General features: G+C 36.7%; 1 protein-coding gene across 1 annotated transcript in view; it reads right to left on the reverse strand.

Annotated features, from left to right (window-relative positions):
* The window catches only part of CYTH3 (cytohesin 3), a 52,879-nt gene that overhangs the window by 4,088 nt on the left and 30,325 nt on the right, over nucleotides 1–18,466 (reverse strand). Inside the window, exons 5-12 of the mRNA XM_042798306.1 lie at nucleotides 16,725–16,843; nucleotides 12,890–12,970; nucleotides 10,752–10,864; nucleotides 9,147–9,295; nucleotides 8,234–8,345; nucleotides 515–591; nucleotides 362–433; nucleotides 79–233 (exon numbers count right to left, since the gene is read on the reverse strand). Coding sequence (XP_042654240.1) covers nucleotides 79–233; nucleotides 362–433; nucleotides 515–591; nucleotides 8,234–8,345; nucleotides 9,147–9,295; nucleotides 10,752–10,864; nucleotides 12,890–12,970; nucleotides 16,725–16,843 — 878 coding nt within the window. The remainder of the gene's footprint in view (nucleotides 1–78; nucleotides 234–361; nucleotides 434–514; nucleotides 592–8,233; nucleotides 8,346–9,146; nucleotides 9,296–10,751; nucleotides 10,865–12,889; nucleotides 12,971–16,724; nucleotides 16,844–18,466) is intronic.

Genomic DNA, 18,466 nt, shown 5'->3' on the forward strand with positions numbered 1-18,466 from the left:
ATACAAATTCTCTCAGTATCTTACTCTGAAAAGAGCTTACACTTTATTTCTGAAAGTCATTTAAGACTTTAAACTCACTTGATAGATTTAATCCACTCTTCCTTTTCTTCTGGGGTGGGAGCAGATATTCTATACACTACATGGTTGCCTTCCACCACTCTACCATCAGCTTCAGTTTTACATGCTTTAATTACTTGACCTTTATGACTGGGGTTATAGAGCTCAAAGCAGTTCTGGAGGGTAGAAATGAAGAAATAAATTTTAAAAACAGAACAAAACTGACAAATATCGTCATTTAACACTACGTCTAAGTTCTATATGGTTACTTTCTTTAAAAAAAAATATTATGAAAATATCTTACTGGTTTCCTAGGGTCTTCAACTTCTCTTATGCTAAGATTTTCTAACGGAATAATTCCTCTAGGTTCTTTGTCCTAAAAAATTAGGAAAATATCACATTATTAGCCACTTAAATATCTTGATTACAAATACAGTTCACTGTAATACATACTCACCGTTGTGTATTCAAAGTAATACAGGCAATTATCAGTCAGAATAAACCATCTCCGTTTCCACGTTTTTACTCTTCCCCCTACAATCAAAAAGTATGGCTGAATTAAATGTGTTGCTGTTAAGGCTTCAACAGTGGATAAGAAAGTAATTTATTTTTGTGTTTTCTTCTTCAAAATATGGCTTAATTACTTAATTGTAAATGGATCAGGCACAGATGAGCTGAGGTTAAAGGAACATCTTACTGTAATTCTCATACTAAGATCAAATTCCTGAGACAGCATTAACCATGGTGCTGCTGACCAGCCAAAAAAAACTGTATGCTCTGAAGTTGCAGATGTCTCCTCTCTTACAGAGAATGCAATAGTTTAGCAGTCAGACCTGCTCCCTCCATCCATGCCATCGCAGTTGTTTACTGCATCAAAAATATTAATACTATATGGCCCTCAGGAATGCAGTCAGTGCTGCTAGGGCAAAGGGAAACCAACCATCAGCAAAACCAGTAACTGAGTTCCAGCAATAGGACCAACCCTCTCCACAGCCTGTCCTGTACAAGGAAAGGGTCCCATTGATCAAATTAAGGGCATTTTGTCACCTTCCTTCCACTTGACTCATGAGCATACATGTAATGAAGAACCTATCTCTACTTTCCAATTTGACATCCAGTGCATAAGATACTTATTATCAGCAGAACAAATATCATGTGTCATCAATAAGGAGCAAATCATATGCCAAAATGTACCATTTTTAGTCACTTTTCATAATTTAGTATTTTAAAAATATGTTCTCTTCATGGGTTAATATATCATTGAGAACACCTGACAGAAGAAATAGCTACTGCTCCAAAAATGCCAATTTCTCCTGCATTAACAGTTTAGACATCAGCAACCACAGAGCTCCTCTTTCTTATACATGCTAATGTCAGTGTCCCTACACTGTAGGGAACATTTGCTTTTAGAAACACACATTATTGTCTCGGCCCTTTCAGCCGGTTTTCTGCCAATGTCTACTTCAGAACATGTCCAGCATTCCACAATTACATTATTTTAAAAACTCATTTCCAGGAAAGACGATTGTAGATAAAGCATTCATGTGTTAATATACAGGCTTAGTTCCACCATAGTTATCTGACTTCAGGATTATGTCACCACCTGTGCATCATCCATTCAGCAGTGATTTAATCTCCTTAACCCAACATTTTGAAATAGTTGATCTTGCTATTGAACACCTGTGCATAAAGGAGTACCATTATTACACAGAGGATCCCCAATTTAATCCAAGTCATATAACTAAATCTAAGATGTGCGTAATTTTTTCATCTTTTTGTTTTACTTGAGATAGCTGGTGTTTTGCTTAATATAGAAATCCAAATCATATTGAATTAAAGAACTATGCTAGGAATATAATGAAATTTCTTGATACCAGCCTACTATTTGTATTGCAGACAGTATGTTGCATGTTGTATCTTCCTTTTGCTTGGTTTCATGACTTACACGATCACCCAGTGCTAACACACTGCAATGTTCAATATACTCAATAAACTTCATGTTTCTACTACACGCACACACATCTTAAGAAAAATTTAATCTGCAAGCAGGTGCGGTGAAATCAGAGAAGGCAAAATAGTGCAAGATGCAGAAGCCATGACAGAATGAATGGTTGAGTGAACTGGAGATAGTGAGGGAAGAACTGGTGCCATTTGGTGCAACCACTGACAGATCCTTAACTAAAGCATTGTAGAAACAGTCAAACTGGTACGTATGTCACCAGAAAAATTCTCATCTCCTTGCCTGAGAGCTGGTTCACGTACCAGGAAGTATTCAGGCTAGGAATGGAAAGCTGACGAACTTTAGCTTGAGTCATTTCCAGATCAATGAATAAGCAGCAGTTGAGTCAAGACAGCTGCCAGGGCAGTCCCTGCTATTGCCATAACATGACATTTCTTCTTACAACCCAATGTTAATTGCCATGACTTTAAGCCATGCTCTGTTCTCTCTCTAAGGTTAACAGGCTAACGCAATTTAACACTTTTACAGCACAAAAATGTCACCACATTTTTCAGTCTAACAAGTAGCATCATCTAGCATTACATGTCATGACTTGCCCAGTTCTAGTAGAAAAAGAATTCAGCAGGAGAGAGGATGAAACAAACAGGCAAACAGGCTACTATCACAGAGGCAGCTTAAACTGAACAAAGGTGTTTCTCAAGAACTGTGATAACATGTCAAAACACAATAAGAAAAATCAGGTAACAACCATATAGTTAAAAGAAGGCCTGCTTATTTTTAAGGCAGAAACAACAGACTTAAAACACACGTCTCCTAGAACAATATGAAGTGCCAAGTAGTAAATGACAGTGGAGTTTGCTGAAATTTTTCCTGACAACATCCCCTCTATTTGGAAAAGCCACATTTCTCAAACCTTAAACTCTGTAATTATGTTGCAGTTCTGATGAAGGTTTTGCAGTGAAACATGTCCCAGCTCCAGGATAGTACTGATGCTGAAGCCAGAGAGAAGATTAAGTATTTCCAGCAACATCCCTCTTACTGCTCCCTTCTCCCTAAAACGGCCAATAGCTCACAGGGTTAGCGCACTCACATGAGTCGCAGAAATAGACCCTAAATCCCTGCTCCACCAAGCTATGAATAACTATTCTCTTCCAGGAAATAACAGCAAGCCAGGATTTTTTAGCAGGATAAGGAACTATTCTCACATATAAGCCTCTGTCTCCCCACCCCATTACTTAGTTGCAGCTGTCAACCTCATAGAAACTCTAATAAAGCTTGAAAGGCAATCTAATCTGTACTCATCAAGTTTGCAGGGGTCACCATAAAACATGCATTTAATATGCCTTTACAATGAGCTAAAACCCAAGAAGCTGGCTGATAAGGCTTTGCGGCCCACAAACACTGCATGCAAGATTAATAGGCAAGAACTCGTGATAACAAAACATTCTTTTCCTTGGCTGAGATTGTTGTAGGCTCACAAAACAACAACAAAGGGTTTAGTACCATACTTCATATCTTATTCCAGCTCCCAGCCTTTTAAAGATTAAAATTGGAAGGAATTAAGTTAGTAGAAGAGGATCAACAAAATTGGAGTATGAATCCATAAACATTTACAGAAATGGAGAGATAAGTGATGTACTTCTGAAAGATCTAGCCGATTAACTAAAATGCAAAGACATCTCAAACAACAAAATAAAGAAGCATGATATCTTGTAGGTGAAAATCTAAGGAAACTACAAGAAAAGGCCACAACAAGGCAAAATGTACAGAAAGAGGAACAGAAACCCTTTTCACCTATGTAACCCAACACAGGATTATTTTCTTTCAACTCTGGGCAAAGTACAAACCAGAGAACAAGGTAAAAGAAACCACCTATACTAAAGAGAAAAACAACTGGCAATGACTTAGAAAACACAAATTTCAAATTTAAAAAAGGCCTTAAGACTAAAGGCAGCAATGTATCTAAAGTTAGAAAATTCTACCCAAATCTTCAGCATGTTTATATAAAGTTTTAGAGCAGAAACAGAGACACGCACACATCAAGAATGTTTTTTTTCCTCTTAGTGCATTTAGATAGCACTGTGCAGAACAGACTCAGAAACTGTACAATTATACAGATAACTGGATCAAAGTTTGGGTTTCTTTGAAAAAGAAATTTCCTTCGACCGCAACATTAACTGCTTCCACCTAGGAGAGCACCAGTTGCCACGAGGGCCAGGCAGGTACCAGAAGGCACCAGTTTCCTCATCAACCACCACTATTCTCTCCCCAGATTAGGGAAGAGAAACCACATCCTCTCAAGGACAGATGCACTGGAATAAGCACCACTGGCGGAACGGGCCCGGATGTGAAGCTTCTGGACAATCTCCAAGCTCTCAGTAACTGCCTGAATGGCAGAAAAAATTAACACCATCGTGTGTCTGGCCTGAATCATTTCCTCTCCATTTTGGTGAAATAAAGTCACAGTTTCCTTCTAAACAGAAGAAAATATTACGCAAACCAAGCTATTTGCCAAGAGAAGCTGTTTTAGGCAAAGAAACGCCACCGTGAGTAAAACACTGTACCTTGGGCATTAGGACAGACAGCATTGACAAGAAGTTCAAAATAGCTTGAAGTGGATGGCAGAAAATTTCATGGTACAAACACTACTAATAATTATGATGCAGAAAAATCTAAAAGGTCATAAAGTCTCAAGCTGCTCTAAGCAAGGTTTCACTAGCACTCAGCAGCTTTCAGTTTTTTACTTGTAGCATTTATTTTCCTTACACCATGCTTCAAACAACTGGATAATAATTTAGGTTTACCAAGATAAAGATGTCTATATAAAGACACCAGCTGAGGCTAAATAGATAAAACCAGAATTGCTGTCTGGCTGCCAGGTTTGGCACTTGGACTTACACAAAGTCACCTCTGAACAATTCAGAGCAGTGAACTCTTGAAAAGCATTTTGCACCCTCCCAGCTTTCTAAAACCCAATGCCAGCTTAGAGAGCTAGGATGGTCTTTAGGACAGATTAATTTTACAATATATGAAACTTTCACAATATCCACCTCATACATAGAGGATAATCAATACAGTGAGATGGTATATTAAGAGAGGGGCACAAGTAGAGAAATGGGAAGAGCTGACTACAAGAAACACTAAGTACAAAATATTGTCTTGATATACCCAGAGTTTGTGAGTTGTCTTACTCATATTTATAATTTTATATAAAATTTTCTATTTCAACTTTTAAGTATTGTCACAATTGAACACTTAAACTCTCAAACAGTCTCCTTAGTATTTCAACAGTACTGAAACTTTTAATATCAGCACCTTCCAGAGCTGGAGGAGGAGGAGGAGGAGGAGGAGGAGGAGGAGGAGGAGGAGGAGGAGGAGGAGGAGGAGGAGGAGGAGGAGGAGGAGGAGGAGGAGGAGGAGGAGGAGGAGGAGGAGGAGGAGGAGGAGGAGGAGGAGGAGGAGGAGGAGGAGGAGGAGGAGGAGGAGGAGGAGGAGGAGGAGGAGGAGGAGGAGGAGGAGGAGGAGGAGGAGGAGGAGGAGGAGGAGGAGGAGGAGGAGGCGGAGCAGGAGCAGGAGCAGGAGCAGGAGCAGGAGCAGGAGCAGGAGCAGGAGCAGGAGCAGGAGCAGGAGCAGGAGCAGGAGCAGGAGGAGGAGCAGGAGGAGGAGCAGGAGGAGGAGCAGGAGGAGCAGGAGGAGGAGGAGGAAGAGGAGGAGGAAGAGGAGGAGGAAGAGGAGGAGGAGGAGGAGGAGGAGGAGGAGGAGGAGGAGGAGGAGGAGGAGGAGGAGGAGGAGGAGGAGGAGGAGGAGGAGGAGGAGGAAGAGGAGGAGGAAGAGGAGGAGGAAGAGGAGGAGGAAGAGGAGGAGGAAGAGGAAGAGGAGGAAGAGGAGGAAGAGGAGGAAGAGGAGGAAGAGGAAGAGAATTGCCAGTTTTATTTCTGGTCAATGCACCTAAACTAGCAAAATGTGTTTGTCTGTACCAGTCCATGTCTGCTGAAAAAAATGCAGTCTTTCACATTTACAGGCTGATTCACCAGAGGCTTTTGGACACATTTCATCTCTTTATTCAAATAATCCTCATGCTGTGGGAGTGTTACGTACAACACCCTTCCATTTGACACATGTTTTTACTATTGGGTTTTCTGTGCACTGTCTCTCATCTTCATCGTACATAATGAAAAGCTGGCTTTATTGACCTTGTGCCAGAGCCAGAGATGGATTGTGCAGAAGTACCTGGCAGCTCTCACTGACTTTGTCACCTTTTTTCTTCAATGTCTTTGTTCCTCTAGTTTTTATTAATCTCTTATATGTCTTTCATTGACAGTTTCTTTCACAAGTGATGTTGTCACTCCTCTACACGCACTCACGCTCCTGCTTCCACTCTCACTCTGTGTTTAAGTATATGAGAGCACACTGGTAACAGAAATATGCACAGCATGGGCTTATACCCAACCTCTTCTCCAGAAAGCACATTCTATCTACATCATCTTGAAAGCTTTTCTGTTGAGATAACTATCACCTCACACTACAAAATGGAGAAAAGCTGCAAAGTCATCTTTGAAATTGTACCAGTTGAGCCAACGCACACCAAAAAGCAAGAGCTTTGCTTTTCTGTAGTTAGAAAGACAAAGAGTTCTATACCATCTGTAGCACAGAGATCAAAATGAGACATTGGTGAGCACATGAATGAATTCCAAATGCTTCCTTTTCACATTTCCTATTTCCTTCCAGGACTAGCATGACCACTAATTTCCAGGTACAATCAGTCGAGCAGGCCCATGGCTCTAACCACGCCCTTCTTCCACCACACTCACCCCCATGTGCACCCCCCAAGACTTTAGTCACCATTCTCCAAGCACAAAGTTCTTTCTACTTTAACAAGCAGTTATACATTAAAGTGGGCCAACACCTGACTCTACTGGAGTGTGTACTGGTGTTTTAGACAAAATAGGTTTATTTAATTGAAAAACAAATGTCAATATAAAAATTCAGTCTCCTTTATATAGGAAAAAAAAAAATCCCTAAACCCAAATGAGAAAGTGAATCCCGTCAGCTTTAAGAGTCTGTAAATGAGGCCGTCTTGCAGTGCCAGGAATCTGCAAATTACCAGGCTTCTGCAACCCTGGAGCTCATTTAAGATTCTGTTAAGTAAGCTAAATATGTTATCTAAAAAGGAAAATAAGCAGGAAAAAGAACACCTCTTATAAATGCATCATTCAAATGTAATTATTCTTTCAGTAATCAAATATAATTGATGTACAAGTAACAAAATCATTCTGGAACTTCATTACAAGAGTAAGACATGTTGTTTTCTGTCAGTAGAAATTATTCTTCCCTTGTTATGTTCTTCAATGAACCAGAAAAGTATGCTGAATAATCATCTTTATCTTTCTGTTTTACACGTACACACTTTCTTCTTTTGCAGAACGCACTTGCATGTGAGCTAGACACTGACATGCCAGTCTTTGAGAACTACTGATGATACTGTTAGTGACACTGAGTGAAAAAGCAAAATACTACAATAAATTTGATTACAAAAAAAAAAAAAAAACAAACACAAAAAAAGTAAAAAAAGAACAGGAGGAAGGAGGAAGAAAATAAAAGAATGAGCAACTGAAGTAGAGGGGACTGGAAAGCAATCAGATACGTACCTCCTAATGCAGAATAAGCAGAGACAGCCAGTCACAGAACAGAAAGGTGATAGGTCATAGGCCATAAGGAAAACAAGAAGGCACATTTAAACCACTCATTAAAAAATCATAGCCAAAACCAAACCAAGAGAAACTCACAAATAATATGGAAAAATAAAGACATACAAAAATAATCATCTGAAGAGAAATCCTTTTTTTCATACACAGAAAACTGAGTTGAAATATCACACAGTTTTCTGAAATGACCTTACAGAGACTTAGTTGTTATTTATCAGTCACAGCATGTGGTAAATACTATATGGCGTTTCCTTTTTGTCCCTCAGCTTTTATTTCTCATATATCAGAAATAAAACTTCAAAGTTTGAAACAAGATTGCTAATTTGGATACATAAAATAGGAAGTAACAACCTTCTGACGTAAAGGAGTTACTTACTTTGATTCATGTATTTTTAAATGCAAATTACAAAGTTAATCCTATTACCTTCACAAGAAAGCAGTTAGACATGGAAGCAACAAACATGCTAACAACAAACAAACATATAGCAGCAAAACTGCCCTTATAACTAACCTAATTTCAGCAGCCAACCTTCTCTATCTGGATTAAAAAATGTATGCGTTAGATCATTTCCATCATCCTCTGGAATTTTAAACGGCTCATTCTTAATACTTTCATATAAATTCTAGAAGAATAAAAAAAAAGAAGAAAAAGACCTCATTAATAAATGTCTAACAGAAAATGCAACGAGGACATCTTACTACTTCTCAGACTATTTGTACAAAAAGCATAGGAAATACTGTCTGTAAAATTCTGGACCACCCCTTCTCAATCTGTGTTCACTACTTTGATTAAGTTTGATTTTAAACTACTTCATCTATAAACAAGCATCTCTGTTTACAGATTTTATAAGCACTCCTAGCAAAGACATTTTTTCTTTAACTTCAGCATTCAGTATTTCAAAGGTCTCAGCTTCAGGTCTTATATAGTACAAGTCTTGCCAAATTAATTTGGCTTTTCAGAAAATGGTTTAGACCATCACACTGTCTTAGAGAAAGAAGTATTTTTACTGATATCTCAATGGACAGGAGGAAGTTCCACAAGACACATGGAAAGACATGAGAGGCAATAATGAAACAATGATTTTTTTCTATTTTTTCTGGCTTTCTCTGTCTTATCCAGAAATACTACTTTTTTCTGTAAGAAGCCAGTTCCACAAGGATTTTGTCATCAGCAAACTACTGAGAGATATACAGAATGTTTTCTCTGGAATCTCCTCTCCTCAATGAAATATTGAATTTAGTGAGAACTAGCTCAAAGCAGCTGTGAATATCAGAAAATGCTTCTCTGAGCTACTCAAATGTTATGCATGCTAGAAAATGTTCTTACTTTCCCTCGACAAATTTGCCTGAGAAGTGTCGTACACACTTGTACATTTCCTGTTAAAAACACAAAGCAATGCCTTGTTTCACCCAGTCTAACTTACCCGTAGTAATTCTTCTGGAAGGTCTCCACCTTCATTAATTCCACGATTCATAGAAATAAACCTCTCTACTGTTGGTTTATCTCTTACGTTGTGGTTGTGCAGACTGGTGTTTAACATAATGATCGCAAATGAAAGCACATAGCATGTATCTGAAATGAGATTTGAAAACTTATTTATACTTTTGTGTGTTGTGGCACAAACCCATAAAATGAATATATACGCTCATCCTGACTGATAAAGAAACAGGTAGTCAAAAAATCTTGACCACTATACACAAAAGCAAAATCTGAAATCTTTCTTTAAACTGTTGAAGTAAGCCTAAGAAGAAAAAATATGTAACCATTCAAATTAAAAGCAAATGAGAAAAACAGTACAAGAGAATCCAAAAAAATTTTTAAACTCTTTGAAATCATTGTCATCACCTTAAATAAACATTTCACTTGAAACACTTAAGTGTTGCTAGACAAAACATTCTCTGCACACAGATTTTGCCTAGATCATATTGGCAGATCCTATAATAAGACTTGGTCAATCAGACTTCTACTCAAAGTACTTCCAAATCTTTCTCCAAAGAGAAAGAACAGTCTCTTCAAAACAATTTTTGAACTGCATTTAAATGGACTGAAAATTATATTGACTCAATTTATTGGCATACATGAGGTGGCTAGAAACACAATAATATCAAAAGATTACAAAGGAGAGCTTATCATGCCTCTTGACATGGTTATGATTATAATAAATTCTCCCAGAATTCAAGTACAAGATCCTGTGTAAGAAAAAGCAGGATGGAATGCTCTCTGCTACCTAAAGGAAAAACATGCTTGCCTCTTCAACATTTTGTTTTCAGTAAGTACTTTCCTCTCTAGCTGCTGCAGATCTACTTTACATTAACCTTTTCCTAGCCTATTTGTTATGCTAATTAAAGTGATCAACAACAAGCTATGTGTGTATCTAACTAAACAGATCAATAGTGCGAAAACTATAGGGCATTCTGTGCAGTATCACAAAGTCTTGTTAGCTTTTATGACTTGAGTAATTCTAAACCAAGTAATTCAACAGAAGACTGAGGTGCATTTCTAACTGAGATAAATCATCGCTGAACAGACTGCTAAAGAGAAAGGATACAGTCCTCGTCACAAAAACCGATTACTTTCTAGATAATATACTATAGGCACATATAGGTTAACTTGATACAGTGTTAATCAGGTGTAACATCCTTATAATTGACAGACAAGACCACCCAATCTATTGGTTTCTTCTGCCTTTAAGCCCCTGAGAATCTTACTTTTCCAATTACTAACCAAAATCTCTGGCAACATCCCTAAAGCGTGTTTTATACTTGAATTGGCTTAGATATGTATTAACGCTGAAGTTTTATAAATGAAAATGAATTCTGACCATAAGCTTGCACCTCCTGGAAACAAAATTTAGGATTAGACAGTTGCATTTCCTCCATTCTCAGAAAGTTCTCATTTCACGTATTATTTTATCCTGAACTTCCAAACTGGCCATTGTCTCCTTGCATCAGATGTAGAACATACACAATCCAAAAAAATATATATATATACACACACTTAAGAACTCCTACTGTTTCCTGTGACTAACCTGTAGACTGGAAGACTCCTGGGTTACAAAGGCAATAGCGTGAAGCAAAAGCTTCCATCATACGATCAATTTTTTGAGCCTCTCCTGGGAGTCTGAAGCTCCACAGAAACTGCCTACAGAAGGGAATAACAGGTGTTAGGCTCATTCCAATATGTATATATTAAGCACATATTACTAATAATCAGAAACAACAACAACAACAAAATCAGCAACATCTATATAAAATGTCCTAGAAATATATTCTCAATTTCTCAACACACAAGTCAGGAGCTGTTATAAAGCAACATGCACAGATGGCTAGCCCAGTTATTCAGCCAGCAACACTGCATGCTATCAGGCAAGATAATGTGGAAGTTCATATTCTGAGACTCTCTTTTTTCCAGACTAGTAAACCATTTTCTGTATGCATCCCATTTTTGTCATGAGAATGCTACGGGGAAACAATCAGTTCAACCCTCACTGGGTTTCCTGGCTACTAAAAGCAATAAACACTCAGTGAGACTATACTTACAATATAAAAGGACACATTACATAAAATATTTCTGGTAAGAAGAGAAGCAAGGAATAAAAAAACCCACTTAACATCTTTACTTAAACGCCTCAATCATTTACAAAATAGTAACAACAACATGAAAAACTCCAGTGCTTAGAGAGGTGTTGCCTGTCAAGTTTACCCTACAAGAATCAAACCCAGACATTACACTGATGATCCCAATGATTTTGTAATACATGCAGGAGATCTGTGCTCCTGTTTAGCAGCATGAACAAGAATACAGTTTTTACTTTCATAACTTACTATTTCTACATATAGGTACACTGGAATGCATACAGGACAAATGTCTTCACAAATTTACTTTTGGTACACTGTGGAGCTAAAAAGCTCCAATGAATTTAATAATTTATTCTTTTCTGTCTTAGCAAAATAATTATTTGACTTAAAACAGGATCTAAACCAGCAAAGTTACATGCTCTGCCATGCAAAACAAGTTCTCGATATTCCCTGTACACTGGATGTCAATATAATAACCATTTATTCCTGTCTTCATCAGTTTTTATTTTAGGACATTATATTAAAGTGTCGTAGGCCATCTTTAGTTTGTCAACTCTATATACTGTCTTTTACTCACCTCATGCAAGGTTCCAACCCAGATCACGAATTTTGTAAGCTACCAAAATACAAACATTTAATAGTAGCAGTTGCTAAGGAAGAATAAAGTCAAACCTAACGTTAAATTGGGTAAAAGAGACAGGAATATGAAGCCTCCCAGACAAGCTTCAGCAGCCAGAGAAAAGGCTTCCTTAGGTCAAGCCTCAGGCAGCTCAAATTATCGTCACCACATCACTCAACCATAGCAAAGCTGTTCTGATTCCACATCACAAGGCACTGCACTAGAGACAAAGATCACACAGACATTTCAATTTATCTGGTGTCAGGAGGGAGTCACTTGTGGCAATGGAACTGGCAGAGCTGTCTAAATGAACTTAATTTGCTAGATCTATTATAGATTTCCACCAAGACGAGAAGGGACTTCACAAGGTCATTGTATGCTGGCATGCCAGAGAAACAAAGTAAACAGTTCACTCAGCAAGGGAAAAAAGTATACCAAGGTATTACACCTTCTTTCACATGACAAATGGGAAACTCTGAGGAAAGTAGAAGGAAATTATCTCTTTGTAAATTGAATATAATCACCGACTATGGTCAGCAGGATTCCCCCCCTTCCCACCCAGATGAACAAGGTGAGGTGAAAGGAAAGGAGAAAGAAGATGGCAGCAGAGAAAATGATGTGTTTGTTTGGGTTAGGGATTTGTTTGGTTTTCACCTATCTCTGTGCTAAGATATAAAACAGATCTTCAAATGACCACACGTGGCAGACACACCAAAGAGTTACAGCTATGTTTTATTTGTTTGTATTTGTCTGAAATAATTAAAAGTTTTCACCTTCAAAGGCAGCACACACAAGCAATTGGAAGGCTTAAAACAGAGCTGTCTCTGCTAACTTGCACAGCAATGCGTATAATCGTACTGAGCTGTGGATCAGCTTTCTGACAAATAAATCAACACAGTGACTCATATGAACATGCAATTCAACCAAGGAAACTCAGGTCAAAAAAAAGAAGAGAAAGAATTCACCCACCTTAAGGCTTGTACAAGATTGAGATCAGCGAACTCATGGAGTTCAACAAAAGCCTGAAGAACTTTAATATTAAATTCATCTCTGTGAAAGACAAAAATGGAAATAGACAATTAAAATTCTGAACTTTAAAGGCTTATTAGTTATCTCTGCTTCCAAGAATAAGCAAGGAAATAAGTGATCATACTGATCAAACCAAGTCATCGGAAATAGTTTACACATTTATTTGAGAGTTATTTGAGTATTTAACACTAGTAATTTGCTCATTTTTGCTGGCATTAAAAAGGTAGGCTAGCAAGAGACAGTATACTTGAACTGATTTTAGCACTGCTTATTTAAATGACACCAAAATGGCCTGGCCTTCTTTGCTTCACATTTATTAGTACTGCACCTGCCTTGATATGGGACGATATCTGATAAACTGATCCAGTAAAAAGTCTTTTGCAGAAATTGTGTCATGAATTCTTAAAATAATGGTTAACATAACATTAATTTCTTTAGCCATGCAACACATGAAAAACAAAATTTTTTTCCTCTAAGAACAGAAAATATTAAAGCAGTACATTAATTTATGTACAAAGATGAGAAACAGAAATGTTTCAAGTGATTGTACCTAAAAAAAAGAACAGCTTTTTAAAAGAGCTACTTAGTACTTACTATATTCTTACTCCAATTTCAAATATCTTTGCAATGCAAGCTTACTAAAATCAGAATAAGTTTTGAACAGGCTTCCTTTCACCTATCTTTCATATTGCTACGTAAATCATGAGCCAGCTTATGCTTTGTTCGATACAAAAGTGTTTAAATGCAGAAGTAACATTTAGACATTAACAAACACAAAACTGTTTGGATGCAGACAGATTTTAGTTTACAGCATCACTGAGTTCATATGTTTATAAACCTCAGGGTATGCTTCAAACACATCACCAAGACAGAATGTTGCATATCAGCCTCCACCTGAAAATAGAAAAGGTGTGCATCCACCAAGAATTACCTGTTGCACTACTGACTAACTGCATAGTCAGACTAACCCGTAACACTCATGAGTAAATACCTTAAAACAAACCATTCATGAGGATGTCCCCATATTGTTTAAAGAAAAACACATCAGCTCTGTCAAGCAAAACGAAGCAATTCTTATGAAATTTAGTAATGCACAGTTCAACTGTGTGACTACTTTTCAGTACAATAAAATAAAGTGGCATAATAGTATAATAAAAGAGAAGACTCAATAGGGGTACTTTGTTAATCTAAGCCAAATACTGATTTTGCTTATATGTGCTTAAAGCTGCAGTAATTCAGAAAAAAATATTAGCCTTATACTCTAATTTTTGCTCTCCTGGATTTTAATGTAGACTGGATTAATAGTGATACTTGTGCTGGGTACAGCTCCAAAGACACAAGACAAATATCATGAAAGGTCTATGGAGACACTTTAAAAAGTGAAGGCTTACCAACATATAAAGAAATCTTAAATCTTTTACAGGATGTAATTAATCCCTATTTATTTTACATTTTTAGGTACTATCTCATTCCATTTTACCATTTACTTTTTTCAGTTTGATGAGTGCTGTAACACTATAAAAATCAATAATTTAAAATATAACTCTTTATGGCAGAATGTTATACAAATATTTCGTTTCATTGACAATCCTGGTCCCATTTTCAGATATATTTAGCCAGAATGCAGAAGTAATTCATGATGGGCCCCCGAGAGGGAGCGGCAAAGTAAAAGGGAACGTTCCCAGGCTCCAAATGCCTTGGTAAATGATAGTACATAACCCAACAAACACCCATCTGTAATATGCACTGCCATTTGTGTAGCACAAATCAATTTATAGCCTGTTTCTTAAGAGCACCTCAATTGTCACTTTTTATTTTATTTCAGGGTATTTATTTTACCCCAGGACTGAGAGGCCTAATATATTGTTTTGAGAGGAACATGAATTAAAAAAATGATTTTAGGAAATTAATGTAGCAGTTCAAAGGAGTATGATGGAACAATTCCCCATTCCAGACCTGACTACCTTGAAATTTCCATAAATATTCCTGAAAAATCAACTGTTATCCCTTCACCTCCATCCCCCCTTACTAATTCATATAAATTAATAAAAGTAATAGTCAGAAATATCATTTGCTTTCCCATTACCATATTAATATTACACCCTTCACAGAAATGAAGAAACATGCAAAAAACAATTGAAGTAGACTGTCTGGATGCATTGAATACAAGCTCCTTTTAAAGCAAAAAATAATTTTCTTTTTGACTTCAACTACTCCTTAAAATGGAAAGGCTGCTTCTGCCTTGTGGCAAAATAAGAGCAGTATGTTATTTTTTTTCACTTCTCCTAAGATTTTATTATCCAGTTGATAGATTTATACAAAATTTCCTGATCAAATTTGCTATTTAGTATGACTGCTACATTTGTCTTTATTTAAGTCTTGAAAAATTCAGAAGATACAATTGAATTGCATATTTATCTGTATACATACTCAATATTAAGAAAGGTTGCCCTGTATTTTCATATTAGACCACAGTGCTGCCCAGCATCATCCCTGCCAGCTATGCAAAAGAACAAGCAATAAATTTTTTATTTCAAATGTGAACCCATAAATAGTCACACGAATATTACTGATGACTCCTGTGGGCCTGGACATATTTGTAAGACCTTTCTGCATGAGCACAGGGGTTTTGGGAATAGGGTTAGAAAACTGGAAAGTATTTCAGAAGACAATACCAAGTTAAAATGCAGCTCTCAAAAACAAGCACAGACTGCTTTATACAAGCTTTGTTACAGTTTTACAATTATGGACATTAATATATAAGTGATTTTATAATACTGATTGCCCAAATATTCAAGAGAAACAACATAATGCTGTTGTATAAAAATTGTTGAAATGCCTACATATACTGTAAAGAAACTTCATAGCGAAGTTCTATTTTCAAAATATATATATTACAGTAAAAATTTTCATTAAACCTATTAGAGTCAGGAGGAAACTGCTGAGCACAAACTAAGCCACTGATGCTGTAAACAGATTATGGGTGCCTCAAAAGGGATCTGCCAGAACATATCACTACAGGAGTATATCCTAAATGAGTCAACTTTTAAACCTCCATAACTGGCATCTGAACTGGAACATGTGCAAGCACGTAGATACACATACTCCAACCCACTCTTCACTTCTGTCTCCTTCTGCTGCCTTTTTCAAAATCAACTCCTGAGTTGCACAGCAATGGAAATAATTTGCATTTTGATTGTGTTTTGCAACAGTATGCATAAATATGCATGTTGCATGTTTATTGTACTAGGATTGATAAAGATATGGTGTGTCTGCCCTTTGAGATGCCTCCTTATTAATTGCAAGTCTGTAAGCAGGGAAGAAGACAACACTAAAACCTTATAACTATTGTGCCAGGAACTACCCATTTTCATAAGAAATTTATTTACTTTCTAATTATTAGTGATTGTAAATCACTCCTTGTCTGGACACAGTATCAAGAGTTACAGGACCTGTTGCAATACAACTCTGACATTCCAAAAGCTTATGGTATTAAATTCTGCACTATAACCAAATTTAAGGGTGTTTTCTCAAAATAGTAAGTTACAATTAATTAAATATCATTCCACAATGTACCCACTTAAAAAGAACAGCAGGCTAACAGAGAAAAAAACCTATCACAATACCATGGTAGTTTTACTTCCCAGTGTAGCTTTTACAGATCTCAGAGTAGTAAAGTAGCACTCTCATGCAGCCTGTGAAAGGGAAGGTAACTACCAGAACCATAAGCATGCTTTGTAAATTGAAGAGCAAAGTTTCAGTATTTTTATTTTACCTTTCACCGAGGTAATCTCCAATTACTGTTTTATTTAATCCTTCTCCTTTATAAAGGAACTGTGCAATGTCTTCTGCAGTGTTCTGCAGGAGGTCATTTTCTATCAGAAACTGTATTCCCTAGGAAGAGCAATTCCAGAAGAAAAGGAATGTTATGTTTTCTTCCACAAGCATTTATGTATACTGCTCATAATATCTGGTATTAATATACCAACACAGACATATATATATAGAGCACATTAAGAATTACATTAGCCTTCAGATTTTATTTTTTTTAAAGAAATGGTAAACAAATGTTTTTCAGTTAGATAAGTAATATTTAGTACTGGTTTAAAGATTAAAATGAGAACACATTTTTAAGGCTAGAAGTACTGGGTGGCAGTTTGAATTCCTCAACAATAGAAATATCCAATATTAATTGAACAATCATTCCATGTTGCTATTTAGAATTAATAAGTGAGTTGGACTGTTCACAGTATTGCATAAATATCTGCATAGACATAATCTGTAAAATCATACAATGAAGAGGTACATAGGAATAACTTAATTACCATCATGACACAAAATAAAGCATCTGTTATGATCTACAAACTGCAACCCAATACATCAAACCACTACTTGCGGTAGAAGTCGCGGCTGATGATACTGAAACCAGTTTAAAGAGTTTATGCTGACACTGGGATTATCAATCACTTCTGGTTGTGCTGGAACTAAACTATTCACAAAGGACTTGAACTAGACTATTCACAAAGGTCTGTTCACAAACCAGTCAAGCTTCTACCACGGAGCTTCTATCAAAACCAGGAGAGTCTTACCCTGTCCCTCAGTGGGTGCTTGATCAAGCCCCAGGACTCCTATGCTTCCATAAATTACTGGCCCTATAACTGGCACACTCTAGGAATGCCCAGAGAACTTTCTGCAAGGTAGTAAAGAAAGGAGACTGAGAGTTATATAAAGATTACGTAAAGGACGGAAGGGATGTTATTCCAACACTCAGCAGGTCATGAAGAGATAGCACTCTTTTTTCCCCCAGCACACAACCCAACAAAAATGTTGCTATTCCTGCTGGTTTCATAAAGCTGTTAACGGTGTGCTAGTGAAAAGTAGGAACGGCAACTGTAAGTAACCTTATATCTTGGATTCCAAATATGTACAGAAGAGCTTAATAAATTATTCCAAATCTTTTCTACTAGAACATTTCATAATTTCAGAAATATTAGAAGTTTTTCAATATCTGCAAATGGAATATATTCCTTTTTTATTTCATTGCAACTGGGAAAACTTCCATTATATTTTTATATAGCATAGGAGGCCCTGCAGTAACATTCAAAAAAGTAATTATCATTCTGTTTGGTTGATTCTGGGGTTTTTTATAAGGAAATGATTACCTGCCTGACAAAAAAAGTCAATCTTCTGACCTAATTTAACAAAGAAAATGAACTCTGATGATACTAGGCTTGAAGCTTTTAAGAAAAAAGTCTAGAATGCAATTCTCTCAAAACAATTTTATCATCATCTGAAAATTTAATTTCAATGATAGGCTGGTATTCTGACTCTGACAACTTAATATTTTGATAAATCATTTCAGAACAGACATGATTTTGTTGCAAATAATATATGTTTTGTCTTGAAGCAGAAATAGCTAAGCTTTCCTCAAAAACGATCTCTCCAAAGCTTATTTGATAACTAAATATTTGTACAAAAAATTAATTTGACTATGAAACAATGTTTTTTCCCATATCA

Source organism: Tyto alba, unplaced genomic scaffold, assembly GCF_018691265.1.
Source record: "Tyto alba isolate M040663 unplaced genomic scaffold, T.alba_DEE_v4.0 Super-Scaffold_28, whole genome shotgun sequence".
Taxonomy (NCBI): domain Eukaryota; kingdom Metazoa; phylum Chordata; class Aves; order Strigiformes; family Tytonidae; genus Tyto; species Tyto alba.